This window comes from Balaenoptera acutorostrata, chromosome 14, assembly GCF_949987535.1.
Source record: "Balaenoptera acutorostrata chromosome 14, mBalAcu1.1, whole genome shotgun sequence".
Classification (NCBI taxonomy): Eukaryota; Metazoa; Chordata; class Mammalia; order Artiodactyla; family Balaenopteridae; genus Balaenoptera; species Balaenoptera acutorostrata.
In genome coordinates this window covers 35423720-35448862 of record NC_080077.1, presented here as the reverse complement: position 1 = coordinate 35448862, position 25143 = coordinate 35423720, and the positions used below count along the sequence as shown (strand labels likewise).

Here is a 25143-nt window from a genome sequence, read left to right as displayed (position 1 = left end):
CCAGTGTCCTTGTCCCCAAGGTGAGCCACAGCTGCCCCCACCTATGCAGGAGACCCTCCAACACTGGCAGGTTTATTGTTAAGATTGAATGAGAAGACCAGTCCCTCCCATCAGGAAACTTGCACAAGTCTCTCAGATAGCCTCATCCACCAGAGGGCAGACAGCAGAAGCAAGAAGAACTACAATCCTGCAGCCTGTGGAACAAAAACCACATTCACAGAAAGATAGACAAGATGAAAAGGCAGAGGGCTATGTACCAGATGAAGGAACAAGATAAAACCCCAGAAAAACAACTAAATGAGGTGGAGATAGGCAACCTTCCATGACAATGAAAACATGACGATCCAAAACCTATGGGATGCAGCAAAAGCAGTTCTAAGAGGGAAGTTAATAGCTAGACAAGCCTACCTCAAGAAACAAGGAAAATCTCAAATAAACAATCTAAACTTAAACCTAAAGGAACTAGAGAAAGAAGAACAAACAAAACCCAAAGTTAGCAGAAGGAAAGAAATCATAAAGATCAGAGCAGAAATAAATGAAATAGAAACAAAGAAAACAATAGCAAAGATCAATAAAACTAAAAGCTGGTTCTTTGAGAAGATAAACAAAATTGATAAACCATTAGCCAGACTCATCAAGAAAAAGAGGGAGAGGACTCAAATCAATAAAATTAGAAATGAAAAAGGAGAAGTTACAACAGACACCACAAAAATACAAAACATCCTAAGAGACTACTACAAGCAACCCTATGCCAATAAAATGGACAACCTGGAAGAAATGGACAAATTCTTAGAAAAGGACAACCTTCTGAGACTGAACCAGGAAGAAAGAGAAAATATAAACAGACCAATCGCAAGTAATGAAATTGAAACTGTGATTAAAAATCTTCCAACAAACAAAAGTCCAGGACCAGGTGGCTTCACAGGTGAATTCTATCAAACATTTAGAGAAGAGCTAACACTCATCCTTCTCAAACTCTTCCAAAAACTTGCAGAGGAAGGAACACTCCCAAACTCATTCTATGAAGCCACCATCACCCTGATACCAAAACCAGACAAAGATACTACAAAAAAAGAAAATTACAGACCAATATCACTGATGAATATAGATGCAAAAATCCTCAACAAAATACTAGCAAACAGAATCCAACAACACATTAAAAGGATCATACACCACGATCAAGTGGGATTTATCCCAGGGATGCAAGGATTCTTCAATATACATAAATCAAACAATGAGATAAACCATATTAACAAATTGAAGTATAAAAGCCATATGATCATCTCAATAGATGCAGAAAAAGCTTTTGACAAAATTCAACACCCATTTATGATAAAAACTCTCGAGAAAGTGGGCATAGAGGGAACCTACTCAACATACTGAAGGCCATATACGACAAACCCACAGCAAACATCATTCTCAGTGGTGAAAAACTGAAAGCATTTCCACTAAGATCAGGAACAAGACAAGGATGTCCACTCTCACCACTATTATTCAACACAGTTTTGGAAGTCCTAGCCATGGCAATCAGAGAAGAAAAAGAAATAAAAGGAATACAAATTGGAAAAGAAGAAGTAAAACTGTCACTGTTTGCAGATGACATGATACTATACATAGAGAATCCTAAAGATGCCACCAGAAAACTACTAGAGCTAATCAATGAATTTGGTAAAGTTGCAGGATACAAAATTAATGCACAGAAATCTCTTGCATTCCTATATACTAATGATGAAAAATCTGAAAGAGAAATTAAGGAAACACTCCCATTTACCATTGCAACAAAAAGAATAAAATACCTAGGAATAAACCTACCTAAGGAGGTAAAAGACCTGTACTCAGAAAACTATAAGACACTGATGAAAGAAATTAAAGATGATACCAACAGATGGAGAGATATATCATGTTTTTGGATTGGAAGAAGCAATATTGTGAAAATGACTATACTACCCAAAGCAATCTACAGATTCAATGCAATTCCTATCAAATTACCAATGGCATATTTTACGGAACTAGAACAAAAAATCTTAAAATTTGTATGGAGACACAAAAGACCTTGAATAGCCAAAGCAGTCTTGAGGGAAAAAAACGGAGCTGGAGGAATCAGACTCCCTGACTTCACACTATACTACAAAGCTACAGTAATCAAGACAATATGGTACTGGCACAAAAACAGAAACACAGATCAATGGAACAAGACAGAAAGCCCAGAGATAAACCCATGCACCTATGGTCAACTAATCTATGACAAAAGAGGCAAGGATATACAATGGAGAAAAGACAGTCTCTTCAATAAGTGGTGCTCGAAAACTGGACAGCTACATGTAAAAGAATGAAATTAGAACACTCCCTAACACCATACACAAAAATAAACTCAAAATGGATTAGAGACCTAAATGTAAGACCGGACACTATAAAACTCTTAGAGGAAAACATAGGAAAAACACTCTTTGACATAAATCACAGCAAGATCTTTTTTGATCCACCTCCTAGAGTAATGGAAATAAAAACAAAAATAAACAAATGGGACCTAATGAAACTTAAAAGCTTTTGCACAGCAAAGGAAACCATAAACAAGATGAAAAGACAACCCTCAGAACAGGAGAAAATATTTGCAAACGAATCAGCGGACAAAGGATTAATCTCCAAAATATATAAATAGCTCATGCAGCTCAATATTTAAAAAAAAACCCAATCCAAAAATGGGCAGAAGACCTAAATAGACATTTCTCCAAAGACATACAGATGGCCAAGAAGCACATGAAAAGCTGCTCAATATCACTAATTATTAGAGAAATGCAAATCAAAACTACAAGGAGGTATCACCTCACACCAGTTAGAATGGGCATCATCAGAAAATCTACAAACAACAAATGCTGGAGAGGGTGTGGAGAAAAGGGAACCCTCTTGCACTGTTGGTGGGAATGTAAATTGATACAGCCACTATGGAGAACAGTATGGAGGTTCCTTAAAAAACTGAAAATAGAACTACCATATGACCCAGCAATCCCACTACTGGGCATATACCCAGAGAAAACCGCAATTCAAAAAGACACATGCACCCCAACGTTCATTGCAGCACTCTTTACAATAGCCAGGTCATGGAAGCAACCTAAATGCCCATTGACAGACGAATGGATAAAGAAGTTGTGGTACATATATACAATGGAATATTACTCAGCCATAAAAAGGAATGAAATTGGGTCATTTGTTGAGACGTGGATGGATCTAGAGACTGTCATACAGAGTGAAGTAAGTCAGAAAGAGAAAAACAAATATCGTATATTAACGCATATATGTGGAACCTAGAAAAATGGTACAGATGAACCGGTCTGCAGGGCAGAAATTGAGAAACAGGTGTAGAGAACAAACGAATGGACCCCAAGGGGGAAAAGCGGCAGGGGGGTGGGGGTGGGGGTGTGATGAATTGGGCGATTGGGGTTGACATGTATACACTGATGTGTATAAAACTGATGACTAATAAGGACCTGCTGTATAAAAAAATAAATAAAATAAATTTTTCAAAAATTAAAAAAGGCTTCCCTGGTGGCGCAGTGGTTGAGAATCTGCCTGCCAATGCAGGGGACATGGGTTCGAGCCCTGGTCTGGGAAAATCCCACATGCCACGGAGCAACTGGGCCCGTGAGCCACAATTACTGAGCCTGCGCGTCTGGAGCCTGTGCTCTGCAACAAGAGAGGCCGCGATGGTGAGAGGCCCGCGCACCACGATGAAGAGTGGTCCCCACTTGCCGCAACTAGAGAAAGCCCTCGCACAGAAACGAAGACTCAACACAGTCATAAATAAATAAATAAATAAATAAATATAAGAACGTGAATTTCTAAAAAAAAAAAAAAATCTTAAAAAAAAAAAGTAATCAGCATAAAATAATCCTTAAAAAAAAATTAAAAAAAAAAGTTACCTAGAATTTGGAAATGACATACTTAAGTTTTCAAACTGAAATAGGCTTAACTAATTTTTATGACAAATTTCATTATATCTGTGTCCAAAAGAAAGATAAATCAACATTTTTTGTTTTGGTTTTCTTATAAACAAGAAGTTACATGCTCTTATAAAAATATTTTTTAAAAATAAGAGGGGAGATAAAACATTACAATCTTTATCAGCTTTAGACTACCACTGCTTACATTTTGGTATATCCAGTGTGTGTGTGTGTGTGTGTGTGTGTGTGTGTGTGTGTGTGTGTGTGTGTGTGTGTGTGTGTGTGTGTATTATACATTTTTAAACAAGCATTTTTATCTTACAAGTAACCCTCCCTCCCACCACCAGAAATGAAAATGGTTATAGAAAATGAGCTAAATTAGAAAATTTCCCAAAAAAGTTATCTTGACTTCAAACTGATAAAGAGATAAGAAGACAGCAACTCGGAGCATGAGAGACATTCCTGATGGTCTTTATTACAAGTTTTTCAGTTTCAAACTAATCTAAAGTAAAAACAATATATACTCATGCAACCTTAGTTTACACTTCCCAAATTTTCTTCCTGGGTAAACATGAATTGTTCTGGCTTGGGTACGTTTTCTGGTTTTCCAAAGGGAGCTCTTGTGAAAAAAATTTCCATTCCATCTTCTCTAAAAAGGTGCATTAGTTTCTTCTCTCTGCTTCTGAGTCATTTCATTAAACATTGTCTTTCTGCCTATTCTTTCAGGGAAAGTCCCTGTACAGTTAGGGCTAACGTTAGTCATAATGTGATGCTTTTCTGCATTTCCCACTGCAACAACTCTTTTTAGCCAAGTGTGAATTTGGGGGACCCCACTAAAAATTATCTTTAAAGAGAAAATAAAGGTATACATTTAAGCTTGGTTAATGTTAGGCAATGCATGTTTCCTTGAACAGCTAATACTCAATTCTGGAATACTCTTTGTCTCAACTCAGCATTCAAGGACCTATACTTTGCAATTAGGCCTGAATTAGCAGTACATGGTAGGAAATCTACTGAGACAATCTTATTCAAGTCTTGAAGCAAGATGGTTGTTTCTACATATTTTTTTCTTAACAAATTTTGTAAATCCTAGCCTGCAGTTTTTCTCAATTTCTAGTTTCTCCTATATTATTATTATTATTAAACAATTCATGTATTTTTTGCAAATTTTCACTTTCTAAGTTTTTTTAATTTACTTTCCAAGACTATAGTTATTTTTCTCTAAAGTGCTTTCATAAATTTTGTCTCCAGCTCTCATTTATTCTGTGAATTGTTTTGTTTACATTTTTGCATCACATCATACTCTTCATTATACAATGGTTATTCGATGCACTAATAATTTCTGAACTTGCCTCATTCTAGACTTTTAAATTAAAATTTGCTTTGTAGTTCATCTATTTGGTCTCAATTTTCTTTACAAATATTCTGTGAATTAATTTTTTTCCATTTATTCAGTTTCATTTCAACTTAAGAGAAGCTACACAGTGAATTTCCATTTTGTTGGGTGGTCCTCCTCTGGTTCTACTTCTGTTTGTATTTATAATTAGATAAAGTTCCTTTTGGATCACTCTCCAACATGTGTAGCAGAAAAAAAATCATCAGGACTTTCCTTGAGCAATCTTGCATTTGATATGGCTTTATTTGTAACACTACTCTGTCTTTTACATTTTCATTCAGTTTATAAAAGCTAAGAAAAGTGAAGAGCCATTTTCTTATACTGAATGATACAATTAACATGTTTTCTTCATTGATGTGTCAACTTGACTGGCCTGTTGCAGCCAGCTATTTAATCAAACACTGATCTAGGTGTTGCTGTGACGGTATTTTGTAGACATGGTTACCATCCAAATAACTTGACTTTAAGTAAAGGATGTTACCCTCAATATGTGGATAAGCCTCATCCAATCAGCTGAAGGTCTAAAGAGCAAAAACAGAAGTTTCCCAGAGAAGAAGAAATTCTGCCACAAGACTGCAGCATAAACTTCTGCCTGGGTTTCCAGCTTGTCAGCCTGTCCTATAGATGTAGAACTTATTAGCCCCCATAATTACATTAGCCAAGGCCTTAAAATTAATTAAATAACTAATTCATATATAATCATGTATAGATAATATAATACAATTATATATAATATATAATATCAATTTATATAATATTATATACTTTTTCGCTGGAGAACCCTGAATGATCAAACGTTAATTATTGGTAGTTTAAGAATAAATAAATAAATATATATATATATATATGTATATACATAATATATACACACATATATAGTAAAAACTGTACTTTGCTTGCTGTTTGATGTTTTTATTAGCAGTAAGATTTCTGCCTAAAGGAAGAAAATGAAATGGAAGCTGGCTAGAGCATCCACGGGTTCTAAAGACCATGTTATGTCACAGTACTTTCATGGAAACATTAGGAAAAACATCACTAATAAAAATTGAACCTGTTATATAAGTGATATCAACTTTGGTGCTATAAAGTGAATATTCATTCTCCTTAGCTATTAAGTTCATAAATATGTCATTGTAACAAATCAAATCTGGATATGGTGGGTGAGAAAACCTTCTTGATACCTAAATAGGAACTTTGTACTGTACAACATATATAGACAGAAGCAATTATTTTAGTTGCTTCATTCATTCATTCATGTATTTAATTTATTGAATAACGAACATTTACTTTATCTCAAGCATTGAGAAGATAAAAAGAAATACATAAGAAATTGACTCAGATACTTCCATAAATTACTAAAAATTATGTTGTGTTAAAAAGATTAAGTTTATAAATTACACTTATCACTTAGTAATATTAGCAACCAGTCCTTTCAGGGTTATACTAGGTCCAGGAAAAACTCTGGCCTAGGACCAATTTCAGTAAGTAGTGAGGTTTATGGGTGAAATATGTTGCTTTTCAACTCTTTCTTCCCTCAAATTTGCCATAGGGTAAAAAGGAGAAAAAGAAAGAAAAAAGAAAGAGTTTCAATGAATCTAAAAGATGTCTGCAATCCTTAAACTAGATAAAGATTGAACTCAGATGGAAGAATGGTCAATGATTCGGTAGAATAGAAAAAGGAAAGCCTATGTGCCTAAGGAGTTCGAGTCCAGTGAAAAGTCAGCCTTTTTTGCCCCACACAACTCCCAAAAGGTTTTTGAATTGGAGGCATAAAGACTCTCTGAAGGTGGAGGAGAAGGTGGAGGAGAAGGTAGAGGACAAAACAAGGGCATTATGTGAATGTTTGAAGTGTGGTTAAATCAGGTCTTCAGCTTTAATTTGGGGAAGACAGGTGACAACCCCTCCCACCTCTCTCTCTGCAGGAAAGAGTACAGGGTCGTAGAATCTGGAAAGTAGGCATAGGTAAGCAGGGGAGAAGCATGGAACTGAAAGCAAAGAAGGGAAGTCTAAATCTATGGGGGAACAGTGAAAACCTCAGCAACTTCCCCACACAGTTACAATAGTTTCATAACCCCCAGGAGGTATCAAGAAGATTCTTTTCAGATGAAATTGAACAAGTCCTGGAGGAAAGACTCACAGGATCTGAATTTGGGGAATTCTCCAGTGAAAAAGCCAACAAAATGAAACCTAAAATTCATAAAACAAAGAGCTCGTATATCAATAGTGCCTCACTTGTAAATTAAATTAAAAATGTGTCTAACATGTAAATATGAACAAGTGGGAAATAATCACCAAGAATTTGAGGAAAACATTTAACAAGAATGACAGACTAAAACTTTAAAAAAGGCCAAAAGAGGCAGATAAAATGCAAGGAACAGTAGAAAACTTTAAGAAATAGTAGTATATTCTCAGAGAGATAAGATACTGAGTCCTTAAAACAAGAACGTGTTAACAGTTAAAAAATGATATAAGAAATAACTTTTAGAAATTAAAAATATGATAGCTGAAATTAAAAATTCATTAAAACAGTTGGAAATGTAGTTAAGAAATTTTCCCTGAAGGTAAACCAAAGACAAAGAGACATAAAATAAAGAAAATAGTTCTACATTAGTATGGGAGCTTCAACATGAGATTAGAAGTTACAGAAGGAGAGAAGAGAAAAAACAGTTGAAAGGCAATTATCAAAGAATTTATCCTAGAAATGAGGGACCTGAATTTCCAACCTGAAAACTTTCCTCACAATGAAAGAACAGACCTACCACAAAGCACATGACTGTGAAACTTCTGAATACCATGAATAATCTCTCAAAGGAAATATTGGAAACAATAAGTTATTTGAGTCCAGAAATTGCTAGTAAACACAGAAGCAAGTCAAAGAGTAACCACCAGGATGGTGTTAAACCGAAATCCCAGGACAACACTGTAATGGACTAAATGTTTGTGTCCCCTAATATTCATATGTTGAAACTCAACTTCATAATGTGAGAGGGTCAGGAGGTGGCATCTTTGGGAGGTGATTAGAATTAGATGAGGTCATGAGGATGGAGCCCTCATCAATGAGATCAGAGCCCTTATACAAGGCACCAGAGGCTTTGCTTCCCCTCTCTGTAAGGATACTGTAGGGATAAGGATACTGTAAGTCCGCAATCTGCAACCTGGAAGAGTTTCCTCACCAGAATTCCACAGTGCTGGCACCCTAATCTCAGACTTCCAGCATCTAGAACTGTAAGAAATAAATTTCTGTTGCTTATAAGCCACCCAGTTTATGGTATTTTTATAATGGTATCCCAAGCTAAGACAAGCACCTATGTATTAGTTCTAGAGAGCCACAAATGCAGACTGGAGCATGAGGTTGGAGGGTTCCAGGAGGAATACTTCAGGATAAAAAAAAATAACAGAAGAGGTAGATCTTCTGATAGTTTGGGCTCTGGAAAATTGCGTTGAATGGCTTTTTTTGTTTTCTTTTACGAAGATGTTGGAAAATACTTCAAGACTTAGGAGAGGATTGAAGAAAACTAAGAAATGAAATAGTAAGGTCATTATTACAGAAAAATAAAGTTATACAGAAATGGAATTATGGTCATTATCTACCACTTGATTCAGCAATGAACTGTCACAATAATAAAACTGCAAATGCTTAACCATAACTTATCATATACTGAGAGAATGGGGAAAGGGAAGAGGAAGTAGGAATATAAGACCTATAATTAAATCTTCATCACCACACATGTAAGTCAGTAGTTACTGTCTAAAACTGATCACTTGAAAAATAGCAATATCCATATATTATTGGAAATGTGAATGGAAATACAAGAAAGCAGGAGCAAAATATTTAAAGGAGTTACCTCAGAGTAGCAGAATGTGGGGGAAATTTGGGAATGGTCAAGGGCACAAGGTTTGTTGGTAACTTTGTCTTTTTACTACTATTTGACACTTTTGACTTTGATAAAAATGGAAATTATTTTTGAAAATACATGAGAGAAAGACAAAGTCTCAGAATACTAAAAGATCAATGTATTTTTTTCTTCTACTCATTTGTCACCTATTATACAATATTCAGATACTGCCTTTCTGATATCACCATTCTGCTCGTGTGATTTCAGCCCTCTGTTTATAAATGAATTATGTCATATACTTGGGCAGAAACTTTTTCCCAAATTTGAATGGCACTAAGTTTTTCTCCTAAAGCAAAATGCAACTTTCCAACTCTTAAAATTTCCACTAGTAAAGAACTACTTATCAATCAATACACCAAAACATAACTCCATTAAAAAGTTTTAAAATCAAGATTTTTTTGAAGCCGCTTTAAACGGCTGGCTCCATTTTTCATTTGCAAATATTATGCATTCCATTTGTTACACTAATATGAATTTTATCTTCCTGTTAAAGGCACAAACAGATTTTGCTATGACTTATATGAAACCAGTAGTTAGAGGTCTTGGATAGTTATTTATACCTCTTTTCCAAAGAGATTTAGTTTTTAAAAAATCACTAAGTGTAGGGTAAGAGTTAGAGGGGGTTGGCCTGTGACCGAGAGTTTCCAGGAACAAATATTCCATTTAAACACTTTGTGCTACATTTCTTTTTTATAAAGCCTAAATTTTCCCGTTAGTAACATTAAAAACTAGTACTAGGAGTAGAATATCTTATATTTCCTCTTTTCTCTATTTACTTGCTATGTACTCTTTTCCACAAATCAATATTTCATTGCTTCCTATAGTTCTCAGTCTTTTCCATCTTGCTTTCCCCCCTAAGGTTTCTCTAAAATCTCCAACCCCTGACAGACCTATTCTTTTTCTTGTCACTTTAGAAAAGAAGGACTCAAGTCAAGAGGAGTTTGAACTGTGCCTGACACTCAAAGTCACTGGAAAACAACTTAGCAGGCAACATGCCCTTGACTTCAAGGCAAGTATGAATCCTCAATATAAGAAAGAATCATGTAAAACAAGACCACAATTGATCAAAAAACAGTTTACATTTTATACTTAGAAGAAAAATGCCTATAACAACAATAATTTTTTAAATTTGACTTTTTGTGTTGGACACCCATCCTCTATTTTCAGGAAATATTCTGTAGTCAGTATACATGCAAAGCAGTCTCATACAGTATCTGTCCTGAAATTGCTATACAATGAGAACTAATGTTTAAAATAATCCCTAAGAAATTAAAGGTCCAAAATAATTAAAATCGAAATTCAATTTTAATATCATTAAAGAATGGAAATTGGACTAAAACATTTGGGGAAGGATTTTACTTCATCTAAAGGCTTTCTTCTGGGACCTTAGCTAGCATGAAACCATATTTAAGTCCATCTAAACACTTCTGTTAATATCCCCTGCTCTTCTGTCAATGTTTATATGTAATAAACTGCACCACCATTCAACCAGCAGATCAAGCCAGAAGCCTGGGAATCAGGTTAACTTCTTTCCCCTTCCAATAGACCTTCAGATCTGGCTAGCTGTACTTCTGAAATACCCATTAAGAAGAGCTGTCCCTCTTATATCACTATTGTATTAACCCCCCAGTACTCTGCCACAGAACCAGCGGCCTCACTACACTTCTCCCACCTTGTTTCTCCAGCTGAAAAACCATTATTAATTTGCTCTTTGGACAAATGTTAACCCCTTCACATATATTTCAAGACCCTCCATGACCGATTCCACTACCCCCTTGCATGTTTTGATCTCTGTCTCAGCCTGCCTCCTCTCTTTTCTCACACCAGGTGCACTGGAACCACCGTCTCTTGCTTACCTGCTTTCCTGCAAACTGCGTCTGCTTCCTCCAATGTTGTCCCCTCTCTCTCAGCCTGCCCATCTCCTATTCACCCTTCAGATCTTAGTTTAAATGTCATTTCCTCAGTGAAGGCCTTCGTGATCCCTAACCTAAATTCATTAAATGCTATAATCATCTTGTTCATGTGCTTAGGTTCTGGGTTCGCCTTCATTTGCATCTGCATGATAGGAGATGCCAATGGTTTTAGAAAAATAACAAAATTTAAAATGACAAAATGCTATCCATTATTTATGAAAACTAAGGAAAACTCAGTTATCAATTTTGATTGTACGTTCTGGGAAAGCTGACAAAACACTAATGTGAGGTCTAAAGTTTGCTTCGACTTCAATTTTTTGTCAACTGAAAAAAGTAATCATGCTGTGGCCTCAATTTTTTGTAGTACAAAAAAAATCACTACTTGAGTGGAATTCCTTACCTACACCTTTTGCTCAAATGAATTAATAGATTTCTGGTTAAACAGATGTATGTAACAAAATTTAACACAGCTCTAAAACCTACTCAAAAGGCACGTCAAGTTTTTCACAATTGCATGTGACCAACAATATTAATGGGAGCAGAGATCAATAGAATTTGAGATATCCAAGGGGTACTCTTTGACCAAACATTTTTACATATTGCTTTTTTTCTCGGGTGTATTACATATAGTATCTTAATAGAACCTTATTTCATTCTCAAAACAACTCCAAGACATAGACGAAAGGGATATCATCATCCCCTTTGTATAGACTCAGTCTAGATGGCTCACCCAAAGCCACCACCTATTAAGTTATTGACCAGAGTTAGAATCCAGGACTTTTGACTGCAAATACAGAACTCTTTGTTCCATACTTGTCATGCTTATGTGCCATAAGCTTAAAAAGTCAAGGTGTTAATTTCTTTAGGATTACAATGCTCTCTCCAGCTATTCCTATTTTAAAATGCAAAAATCTTATGAAGATTACATACTAAAATACACTTATGTGGGAAGAGGGAAAGGGGGAGGATCAGGATGGGGTATGGGATTAAGATATACAAAGTACTATGTATAAGATAGATAAGCAACAAGGATATATTGTACAGCACAGGGAAATATAGCCATTATTTTGTAATAATTCTAAAGGGAGTATAATGTATAAAAATATTGAATCACTATGCTGTACACCTGAAACTAATATAATATTGTAAAACAACTATATTTCAATAGAATCCTTTTAAACCCACACTTATGTGTGAATTAATTTGTCATATCATTTTCCCTTAAGTCAGAAGGACTCCAAACTAATAGGAGGATTTATGACCAATGAGGGATGGTGGGAAAAAAAAAAGAAAAACGGCTCTCACAAAAGTAGGAGTAAGGGACACATAAAGAAACTTTATACTCTTACCTCTTTTTTGACCACCTCCATACACGAAAGTTTCTTTCTAGCCAATTAATTCTCTATTCTAAAAAGTAGCTCTTTTCTGATCCTGTTTAACTGGCAGTGATAAAAATAAGTATTTTAATCTGTCTGTGCCTGACAATTACAGCATTTTACATTTGGATAGCACCACACAATTTAAAATATTTGCTTACATACATTACTGAATTTGAGTCTTGCAACAAACACATGATTTGCTTATTTATAGATGAGAATCTAACTCTCAGTGGGCTTAATGGACAAGTCAGGGACAGAGTTCCATTCTTTAGACTAAAGCTTTTCTCTTTCCCAAACCCCACAATCATGTTCATAAAGCATCATTCTCAGGGGATACTTACATTTCATCACACCTTGAATTTCATAAACAGGCTTGAGAATCACAGCACCATAAAAGCCTTTAGGGAATGGATTTGTTAAGTCCCACTTATTTGAAAAGTCTGTAAGTTTCACAGTTCGTGTTCTGTTCTTGGGGATCTTCCATTGGACAATTTCCTTTAGGGTGTAGATATGTTCATCATCACACTCATAGAACTCTCCTTCTTGTGACAAAGGCAAAGTAAATGAGTGATTTTGATGATTCCTTAGCACACCACAGTTCACCATTATTTCTCCATTGATCTCTTCGACTGAGTTGAGCATGATTTGCTCACCATGCTTTATGATGAGATTCTCTAGTTTTATATCCTTCTGATGATAGAAGCAAGGATGTCCCAGTCTACTTGGTCCAATATGGATGGTTCTTGTAATTTCTTCCATAGTGAGGTATGGAGTTTTATCAGCCACAATCTTAAAAAGACCTGAGAACAGAATTCTGTGAATTAGAAAGTTCTCATAAGAAAATCACAGCGAGAGAGTTATAAAACAAGTAAAACGTAGCATTTAAAAGTAATGTACCTTTTTCAAGATTAGAGATATTTGTTTTAATCTTGAATTCTTCTAGGTAAAAATTTAATATATTTTCAGTAGGTTACTGGATTGTCAGATCCAGACAGGCCACATAGATGGAAAGGGGAAAACAGCGTGAAATAGAAAAGGCCCACTTCCTGGAGATGCAATCTGCATGAGATACTGGCTATCTCCCAACCACATGTGTGATCTTGAGCAAGGCATTTAATCTCTCAAGATCGCATTTTTAATTTTTAAAATGAAAGGATTGGATTAGATCAGTATTTCCATATATATTCTCTGGAAACACCAAGATTAAAAGATATTCCAGAAGGAAACTGTTTCATGGTCAAATTAACGATTGCACAGTTATTACCTGGAACTAGACCATGGTGATGGTTGTAACGCATTGTGAATGTACATAATGACACTAAATTGTACACTTTAAAATGGTAAATTTGATGTTATATGCATTTTACCACAATAAAAAGTATCTACATATTTCCAAGTAATTTAAGATTTCTCAGAAACTTCAGATGCACTGTGACTCACAAGAGGGGAATATAACATGCAGAATTTCCAAATTTCTTTCATTCTAAAACTCTTGGGGAAACATACATAAATAAACTACAAAATAGTATGTCACGATATATTAGTGATCCACATAACTCTCCTTGAGAAATGCCAGGTTAGGTAGTTGTTCTGCATTGAATACACTTGATTATATATCATTCATTCTTCTCATTACTTTTCTAATTTTGCCATAGTTTCACTATTTGAAATATTTCAAATTTTTTCCTCTAATACTATTGGGATAGTCACTGATACAATGAATTTTTGTTCTTTAAGACACAGCTTTTTATGCTTGCATGTTTAAGTTTCATTCTTCTCTTTGAATTATTTTGCTTTTATTTTATAAGCACATCTGTTTTGTAGCACTTTCAGAAATTTATTTATTGAATAAATTTTAATAAATTCCAGAGAAAATAAGAACAAAGGAAAAATTAGGTAATTGCTTTATTAACCCCAAAGTAAATTAAGACAATTATTATATAATAGCATACACTAAGAAGGCAGTGTGTAAAGAATCCTACTAGAATGATATAGCTTGTAAAAGTTATTTATTCATTTAGTCAAAAATACAGTCCAGTTAAATTTATCTATGTATCAAATTATTATTAACCAGGTTACAATGTCTCTTATGTGTATTTTGGGTTATGGTACAAAGATTTATGATGTTATTTTTTAGTCGATCTTTGCTCAAACAAAAAAAATACAGGATTTTGGTTACTTTTAAATATAAATGTTCTGAAAAAGTGGGTGATACAATCCTGGCAAAGGCTGAGGAAGGTAGCATGTGCAATCTGTCCTGAAAACCTTTATAAATCAAATAGTGTTCATTCCCTGCATGGTGTGCTTGAAGACAGTAAGGCAAAGAAACATTTACTTTGAAGGAACTTCTTATTTTATTATGTCTTGTATCAGGGAAAATCCAATAAAACAGTACTCTCGAATTCTCCACAGTAACTGAATTTGTGTGTGTGTGTGCACGTGCCCGTGTGCAAGTGCATGCACATGTTTAATCTCATTTGTTTCCATGTGAAGATTTATTTCTAAGAGTCCACAGTCATCATCAGGGTATAAAAAATTCAGCAGTTTTTGTGAAATAAGTTTAAATAATAGCTACCTAGAATCTCATAAGCGTAAAGAAACATGGTTTCATTTCTATCCTCGCTATATTGATGACATAAGTCACAGAAGAATTAATTCAGCATCTTCTTTCCTGGGGAATTGGGTTCACCTAAGGTAATAACAGACCCAAAATGTTATGAAGTAGAAAAAGCCTGAAACCCTAAGGGCCACTATTATTTCAAGTTAATCACACACTTCAGAGCTGTCTTGTTGGATGTCTCTATTGCAAGAAAAATCTATCTAAGAAATCTGTGTGTTTTCCCTTAGAAGATGATTAAGGACACAGTTTAGCATACTAAGTGGCAGAGTACAGGAAAAATATTTTATTAACTTATTTCTTTATATGTTATTGCAGCCAGTCCAAAGAGTCCCTTCTTACAGTCACTCGATACCATATAAACTAGGGCAAGTATATACAGATATATATGTATATATACATATATATATATGTGAATGATGTCATATTGGAACTTTAATTTCAGAATAAACTATAGCACCATAGATATGATCAGCTTTAAATTCAACCAATTTTTTCTCCATCTTTTTCTGAAAGAGTGTAAAAATAGTTTTATACTAGAGAAAATATAATTTATTATTTTTTCAAAACACAAAACAAAACATACTTCAGGAGCTGAGTGATCATTAGAGAGATAATAAAATAAGCCAATATGTAATCCTCACAATGTAAGTTAAAAAGCAGAAAGAAAATAGATTTCTATTTCCAAATTTGATTGTCACCTATTAAAATGGATATTAGTGTTATTTTTACCTAGGAGAAATTGTTCATAAGGAGTATGTTCCTTGAGAAACAAAAATTATAAGGAAATGCAATTAGTTGATCTGTTGAAAAACAGTCAATAAGTAAATTTAGTCTTTAAGATCTTGTCCTTGAATCTCAGGCTTTTGGGGAGTTTATATTTTTATCCAATTCTTAATGATCTGCAATCATTATTATTAATAGTAAGAGTAATAAATGAAATTTGCTTAAAAAGTTACAAGCTTAAACAAATTTTTTCATATGCATCATTTATATTCTTTCAAGAACAGTAAAACAAATATTATTACTGGGGGATATAAAAACGGTCATGATTTTCATAGTCGTGGCTATAGAATCTCAAGTCAGACCTTTTAAATCCAAGTCTCATAATCTTACCTCCACCCCAGGCCACCTCCCTGTCACACAAATGACTTACAAGGACATTTCCTATGAGAACATGTTTATTCCAGTTCACAAGATATGTATGTGGTCTCACAGGTTGGCCCTCCCTTTGCATTGGTCAGCCTTTCCAGACCCTCCAGTATGAGAAGAGCAAAAATAACTTCCTGGTTCACCGTGCAGAATTTACACTCATCAGATTTTTTTCTACTTTTTTCTCTATCTCATCAATTCTCACACAAATAGGGAGTAATTTAAAAAATAAAAAATTTCCACCTGTGTATCACAATACTATTTATATACATAAGATCATTGTGTAAGATGTTATGTGTGAAAAGAGTTCACAATCTTTTTTCTTTGTCTAATCTCTAGCTTGCTTTCACAGTTCCAACCAAACATATTCCCTCTATCTCTGAGATAAGGAATCTTAGAGTGAACTTTATGTACTAATTCTCATCCTCCTCTCATATCATCAAAATTAGGATTATTAAAATATTAGCAGCTTAGAATGTGCTGGAAATTTACATATCTGATAGAATTCAATTTTCCAAATTACAATACGAGGTAGCTAGAAATAAAAAACAAACACTTCACAAATAACCACAGGAAAGTTTGAAGAGATACCATAAATTCTCTATCATCACACAGCTCATAAGATACAAGTAGGATTTTGTGCCTCTAAAGCTCAAGGGCTTAATCATAGGGTTACACATTTAAGCCTTTCATTATTATTGTAAATCGTAAATTGTTTGTCCAGCCTTTCACCCTCCTTTTGGGTGCAGAAATTCTTAGAACTTTTTAAAACGAGCAACATAAGAAAGTGAACTTCACTGATATTTGACATTGATTGGCACTAGTCTCATCTCCTCATACATCAGATGGCCACGTGCCTGGAGGTACAGGCACGTGGGAGGCCTGGGAACTGCACAAGCTGAAGGGGTTGACAGAGCTGTCCACAAGATCATGTTCTTTGAGTGTGCTGCAGACCACCTGGCCATATGTAAGTGGGTTTCCAGAATACATTATCACAGTTTTTTTTTTTTTTTAATTTTATAGCTACTTTATTTATTTATTTCTTTATTTTTGTCTGTGTTGGGTCTTCGGTTCGTGCGAGGGCCTTCTCCAGTTACGGCAAGTGGGGGCCACTCCTCATCGCGGTGCAGGGACCGCTCTTCATCGCGGTGCGCGGGCCTTTCACTATCGCGGCCCCTCCCGTTGCGGGGCACAGGCTCCAGACGCGCAGGCTCAGTAGCTGTGGCTCACGGGCCCAGCTGGTCCGCGGCATGTGGGATCTTCCCAGACCAGGGCTCGAACCCGTGTCCCCTGCATCAGCAGGCAGACTCCCAACCACTGCGCCACCAGGGAAGCCCCAATCACAGTTTTTAAATAAAGTAAATCTCACAAAATGGATAAATGGCTTCACACGTTTCTTGCAAATAAATCATGTATTGAAAATAAAACTAATATAAACACAAGTGAACAAAAAAAAAGGACGAAGTCGACATTTCTACTCTCACTCAATCTCTTCTTTAGCCATATTATGAAATAAAACAATGACACTCTCGTCTAATAAAATATGAAGAGTGGCTGAAACTTCTTTAACAATTTAAAGTTATCAAAATGTGGATTCACATCCACTATCATCATAAAGAAATTTGCCTTTGAGATATAGATTAACAACACATCAAATATACATGCATATATACACATAGCTGCCATAATTTTAAATACATACATATATATTTGAGATACTGCTCAAAAATTTCTAATGGACTGAGCTATGTGAAGGAGAAGATTTAGAGAGAAATCAGACTGCTACATATTTTTGATCATGTGTCTTGTCTCTCTGACAATAAAGCAAAGTGTGTTTCACTTATTTTTGTGAGTGTATGCCTCTGCCTCTTCAAAATGGCACTTTGTCCTGCAATCAAGTTCCTAAGCATCCTTGTTACTTTATACTTGCCTATATAGGTTTCTCATTCCACATTTTCCTATTATTTTGTTACATTTCCAAGACAATTCTTAGGTCAGCACATCCTACAAAAACTATCTTCTTCAAGACTATCCCAAATCTGGTATTTTGACTAGAATCTTAGCTCAAGCACCTCTATTTAATTTCAGATTAAAACGAGATGCATGAAATACCCTATCAAAGCAAAAAACTCAAAATTCTTGAGCAAAGTAATGAAACATATAATAATAATAATGTCCAAACTGTGAGAAAATTCTCCAGAGTTCTGAGATTATTGAAAATCATCCACTAATGAGTGATTCAAACAATCTTGACAGAAGTCTCCAAGAGCAGAAACAAGGAATGTGAGGAAAGTCAAATTCATAAGAAAATTTTGTGTAGTAATTTAATGGAGTATTTAGGAGGAGGAGAAGACATATCTAAGATGGTGACCAAGTTTGTTAAGTGTTTTAGATGCTAAGTGTGGCTGTAGAATTCCTATGTGTGAATGTCTTTACATGTATAATGAAATCAGAATTATCTATAATAGCTATTAACAATTTTTAATAGTTCTTTTACCTGGCAATAAAAAGAATAAATCGTAAAATCTTTTGATTCATTTTTACCTCAATGGTTCAACCACTGCATGAAAAAACCTTTATTTTCCCAGTAAGGCCTTGAAAGGAGTGATATGCAATATCTAATACATTTGAGATATTTAACAAATAATTTACATTAATAATGTTAGACTTTGAAATCAAATGATATAATTTGATATCAATGCCTAAATCTCTGTTATAATCATGGCTTTACTATTAAAAGTGCCATACATCCTTGTTCATGTTAAATCTTTCTCTCTCCTAAGCAGTGAGAATGAGCAATAGACCTAGGATGAGGCGAGAAGATGTCAGAAATTCTTCTTCTCATAAACCTTGGCAAGAGCACAGTTCTCTGGACTCTTACAGTTCTCCAGAGCACTGCCCCTTGAGAAGACACATAGAGGTATCAGGACTGGAAAGAACGCCCACAGACATTAGGTCCCCCAAATCTCTCACGAGGCTTTATTAGGAGACCGTCAAAATATCACACATTTACTACTCCTGGCTCTTGCTGACTTTAGGCAATAGAATTTTCAGGCCCAGCAACACACTACTATCCCAACAGGAAAGTGAAGTGGTTAAAAGTATGAATTTTTGATTCAAACAACCTGGGTTTAAGTTTGGTCTCAGTCCTTTCCCCACTGTGTAAACTTGAGAACTTAAACTCTCAGGGTTATAATTTCCTTTTCTGTAAAATGGAGAAAATTGTTTCATCTACCTCATAAAGTCATTGTGATGATTAAATGAGTCAATACATGTAACATGCTTAGATAGCACTTGACACAGAGCAAGCACTGAAAAAGCAAAATACAAGAAATAATAGCTATTCTTTCATATCATTTTCTTTCACTCTGGAATTCTAAGCCATTGTAGGATGGTTATAACATCAGAGAGATGAATACTTACAGGGCCAAAGAGGATCCAGTTTGGATCAAATTAGATGAGACAAAATATGTAGAATCCACAGTTCAGTATCTGACACAGGCTGAGCAAAAAAAGTTACCAGCTACCATTACAGATTTTGCCAGAGTGTTTGATTATGGAAAAGAGCCTCAGGTGACCTCTTTAGGTGGACTGCCTTTGGGGAAATATTTCCAGGTGGCTTTGAGGAATTTGTCTGACTCCAGGCTTTGATAAATTGCTTAGAATTTAACCACCAAAATTTTATGTCCATAATAAGCAGATTATAGGGAGATGTAAGCACATTTTAAATGCAAATATTGTGCTGGTTGTAGTTATTCACAAGGTATATATTATACACAGTTGCTGAAGTTCCCTTGAACAAAAGAAGCAGCAAAATGCCAAGGCATTTTTGAAAATGTGTTTTATTCATGGCTCTGAAGGGTAGTTGAAGCCAACTGAGGGAGGAGTGTACCCTCCCTCTATTTTAATGATCTTAATTTTGCTAATGGAATGTTAGTGGAAAGAGTTTGGGAGCCATGTGGTGCTGATTGCGTTGCTCAGTATTGATGTTGCTTGCAAATTAAATGTACCTAAGTAGCCACCTGTTTATGCTTATGATTATATAAAACCCCATATGTTTCCCTCTCTACACATGGGAGGTAAATATTGAAAAAATTATTCTGGTGTGAAGGGTGAAAACAGCAGCAATTCTTCTATAACTGTCAACATACGCTGTGGTGTTTCCTTTAATGTTGTGCTTTGTCTGACATATTTGCTGATTTTTACCATGCAGTGTTCAAAAAAATCTGTTACCCATGATTATGCAAAACAATTAAAAATCAGTTTACATTAAATTCAAATTAGGAAGAGAGATAATTTTCCAACGTAACCATAAGTTTTAAATGGATTTCAGAGCTTAAGATTTAAATAGATTTTGATCTGCACAATAAAGAAAACCAAACTTTTTTTTCCTAAATTCGCCAGCATATATAAAGGAACATTTTCTTCCTAAGCGCATCCTTTTGATCCCATATTACTAGGCAACCAAAAAACTAACTCGAATAACATAAATTTGAAAATCCCACCTGAAATTGGCAATAACTCTTCAACTGGCAAGCCCACCATCATTTCCACTGGATTGGCTCTGGAAAACAGTTTGCTGGACCTCATACAGAAGATCTGACTGGGTATTTAGTCAGCAAGAGCTCATGAGCAGTTTTTGAGATAAGTCTTGTTAGAGCATTGGGAGATCCGTCGCAGGTAACACCTTTGGAACTAGTTCAGACTATTCAGAGATTGGCCCCGACTATAGCTTGCAGGAAAGATCAGAGAGACTGGATTTGCTGTTGTTGATCACTTTAGACACTACAGATAGACAAACTGGAGCTTCATATGGTTAATATCTGATCAAGAGGGATTTAAACGTCAACTGTCTAGCAGCCTAGACGTGACAATCTCTAACTTCCCAATAAAGTATTGCAAAAAGACACAGAATATGTTAGAAAAAGATGAAAATTTACCCCATCATCAAAAACTAAGCATAATAGACCAGCTGCCCCCAAAGGCCAGAAGAATTTATTTTCATAATAAGGAAGATAGAGCTGAAATGAGAACATTAGAGGCCTAACCATGCTGGGTCTCATGAAACAAAGAAACCTCTCTAAAGATTTTTAAAGATATTTAACAATCACTGAGTACCCTCTACAGCCCAAAGTTTGTAGTAAGCACTTAACAGTTACCTCTTTTCATTTATTTAAACTCATGTTGCTAAAAAAAAAAAAAAACCTGAGACAGAGACACTAAAAACCATTAAACTGTATACTTAAAACAGCTGAATTCTATGCTATGTAAATTATAGCTCAGTAAAGCTGTTAATTTAAAAAATGGGAGTGAGGAAGGATGGACAGTTAAGTAATAGCTTGAAAAAAGCAGATAGATGGGCCCTGTCATTAGTTCCTGGTGGGATGTAAATTGGCAGAATCTTTACTGAATGTGATTTGGCAATATGCATCAAAAGCTTTAAAAACATTTTTACTTTTGAAGTCATAATTTTATGTATATGAAACTATCATAATAATCAGAAATGCAGGCAAAACTTCAGTTAAAAGTCTGTTCATTATAGCATAAATTGCATAAATGACCATGTTTGGAATGGATTTATTAATTATGGTATAAGCATATGATGGACTATTATATAGAAAATAAAAATTATGTTTTGAGGAATATTTAATGATATAGGCAAGTCCTCAGAAATAGGCTTATTTCTCATTATATTAAAACATGTCTGGGGCTTCCCTGGTGGCGCAGTGGTTGAGAATCTGCCTGCCAATGCAGGGGACACGGGTTCGAGCCCTGGTCTGGGAAGATCCCACATGCCACGGAGCGACTAGGCCCGTGAGCCACAATTACTGAGCCTGCGCGTCTGGAGCCTGTGCTCTGCAACAAGAGAGGCCGCGATAGTGAGAGGCCCGCGCACCGCGATGAAGAGTGGCCCCCACTTGCCGCAACTAGAGAAAGCCCTCGCACAGAAACGAAGACCCAACACAGCCATAAATAAATAAATAAATAAAAAATTAAAAAAAAAAAAAACATGTCTGTATGTGTGTAGGTGCACTACTGGAAAACAATAGAAGGAAACCAAATATTAATGCTAAATAGCTCTGGTGATGAGATTATAGGGTGCTATGCTCTCACCCCTGCATTTTCTTCCCTTTTCTAATTTTCTACAAGATAGATGTGGCATTGGTAAATTTGGGAAAAATCAACACATTTTATAACTTCAAAAAGTTGTGTTCCTTATGTCCATACAAAAATCTACACATGGACGTTTATAGCAGCTTTATTTACAGTTGCCAAAACTTAGAAGCAACTAAGATGTCGTTCAGTAGGTGAATGTATAAATAAACTGTGGTACACCCAGACAATGGAATATTATTCCGCGCTAAAGAGAAGTGAGCTAGAAAGCCATGAAAAGACATAGGGGAACTGTAAATGCATATTACTAAGCGAAAAAAGCTGATCTGAAAAGACTACATAGTCTATGATTCCAACTGTATGACACTTTGGAAAAGGCAAAACTACAAAAACAGCAAAAAGATCAGTGCTTGCCAGGGGTTGTGAGGGAGACAGGATGAACAGACCGAACACACAGGATTGTTAGGGCAGTGAAAATGCTCTGTATGATGCCATAATGGTAGATACATGTCATTTGTCTAAACCCATAGAACATACAAAAACAAGAGTAAACTACAATGTAAACCATGAACTTGAATGATTATGAGGTGTCAAGGTAAATTCATCAGTTGTAACAAGCGTACCACTCTGGTAGGGGATGTTAACAATGGAGGAGGCTATGCATATGTAGAGGTATATGGGAAATCATGGGAAATCTCTGTACTTTATGCCAATTTTGTTGTGAAAGCCTAAAATTGCTCTAAAAAATAAAGTCTACTGAAAAAAATCTTTTGTTCCAATGACAGAACCTCTAAACCTCTGATATGTAATTATGTATAAATACAGTAACGTGTTTTGCCAATGTCCACTTCAGGAAATGAAGACCTGAGTAGACAATTTGGTTGGACAGCCTGGTTCCCCTCATGAGAGCTCCTCCATGGTGATACTGTTGAGGCAACACCATAAAGAGCTTTGAAGGAATTGTGCGTGAAAGAGAAGGAGATGGTAAGTGCAAAAAGTGATGAGATAGATTTTTAGAAGATGTGCACAAAATATTAATACTATGAGAACTTATAGAACAGTGCCAGTTGTAGAAAAGCCTATTTTAAAATGATATTTCTGACAGAATTCTGTTCTGATTCTAAAATGTACATGGATGGGTAAAAAGAACATTTTGACCTAGAACTGCAGTCCATTTGTGTTCCAGATAATATATATTTTAGTTATCAAAAGACCAAAGACTTAGAAAAGAAATCTGATCATGTACTGAAGTGAAGAAAACATAGGCCAAAAAAAAATGGAACTAAAAATTAGTGTAAAAGTCTGAATTTGTTGTGCATTTAGATTACTTCACATTTTCTTGCATCGTATATGCAGAATACCCCTTTTTGTCTAGGAAAATATTTTGTATAATAAGCATAGATCAATCTATTTTGCTTAAGTGAGCACAGTGGGGAAGAGATGCCTTAAGAGAGGTTGACCAAGAAAACTTGGAAGAATGGTCCATGATTCCTTCAATAGAAAATTGTCCAAAAAGCAGGGAGCCCTATTTAGGGCTTTTCTGAATCATGTGTCATCATAACATCCAGATGGAAAAATAAGAGCAAATTCTGCCCTGTAGCTTACTTCTTTTAACATAAGTCATTTAAAAAACAGAAGACAAAAAGTTATTTACTATAAAGCTATCAAATATATTTTAAATATTTTTACATAATTTTCCTATCAGGTCCCTTTATAAACTGATATTATAGTCAAAAAATAGCTACAATCATAAAATGGCTAAATGTGAACGACTTAAGTCATTTCAACGGTACATGAAATATAATAAATCACCATTGAATGTAATATTACATGTTTTCCATCGATTAAGTACATAGTTTCCCAAATGAAACAATGAGAAAATTCGTTTTGAATTTTAAGTGAATTATTATTAAATATATTTAATGTATGAATGTACATACATTATGTATGTATTAGGTGTTTTGGTATCCATGCGTAAAGGAGCAAGTTTCATAAATTTTAATCATTTAACCTTAATCAATTTCTTGAAGAAATAATTATATTATTAATCCAATTTTGTCATTGGTTATTCTTACTACTTTCCTATATTTTTCACATTTATAATTAAAATGATTTTGGAAACAGTCTTACTGCTAAGGGATATAGATATGTTGGGAGATAATCCTCCACAGCATTTCTACATGCCTCAGAAACTGGAGGTAAAATATTTGTTTCCTGACCAGTATGGAAATGATAGGGAGTATCTCCTTCCTGAGAGGCATTCTAGGATACTAAAGTCTCCCTCCTCTCCTCCAAGGAGATTTTCTTACATCCCAAGGTAATAAAGACATGTTTTCTTCAAGGGCAAAGAATGGCAGATTGGCCATCAGCCTCTTATACTTTGGGGATTTCCTAAACTCAGTGTTCCTCCACTGTGCGTTGGGCACCCACCTGGCCTGTTCTATCTCACCCATGGGAGATGGGGCTCAAGGGGAACCATTAAAGCATGATGCTCATGCTGTCTGCTGTACCATGAGGAAGCAACTACTACATTCATATGGGCTTATTGTTTCATTACTGATCTAATTTATGAAGTGTGGCAAGTCGGCCTGGCAGCTGCGAGGCTACTTAGAGATGGCTTGACCTCTTGACAGATGAAATCCATTTTTCCATTTATCTGGTAGAAATTAATTTATGTAGGAAGCACTGCCTAAAGTTTGTCTTTAAAGCATGACTCAAATCCATTAAACATATGAAGG

The 25143-nt window shown here is 35.2% G+C and overlaps 1 protein-coding gene across 1 annotated transcript in view; it reads right to left on the bottom strand.

The window, feature by feature from the left end:
* THEMIS (thymocyte selection associated) overlaps positions 1–25143 on the bottom strand; it is a 163540-nt gene that overhangs the window by 92376 nt on the left and 46021 nt on the right. The window contains exon 3 of the mRNA XM_057527630.1: positions 12864–13322. Coding sequence (XP_057383613.1) covers positions 12864–13322 — 459 coding nt within the window. The remainder of the gene's footprint in view (positions 1–12863; positions 13323–25143) is intronic.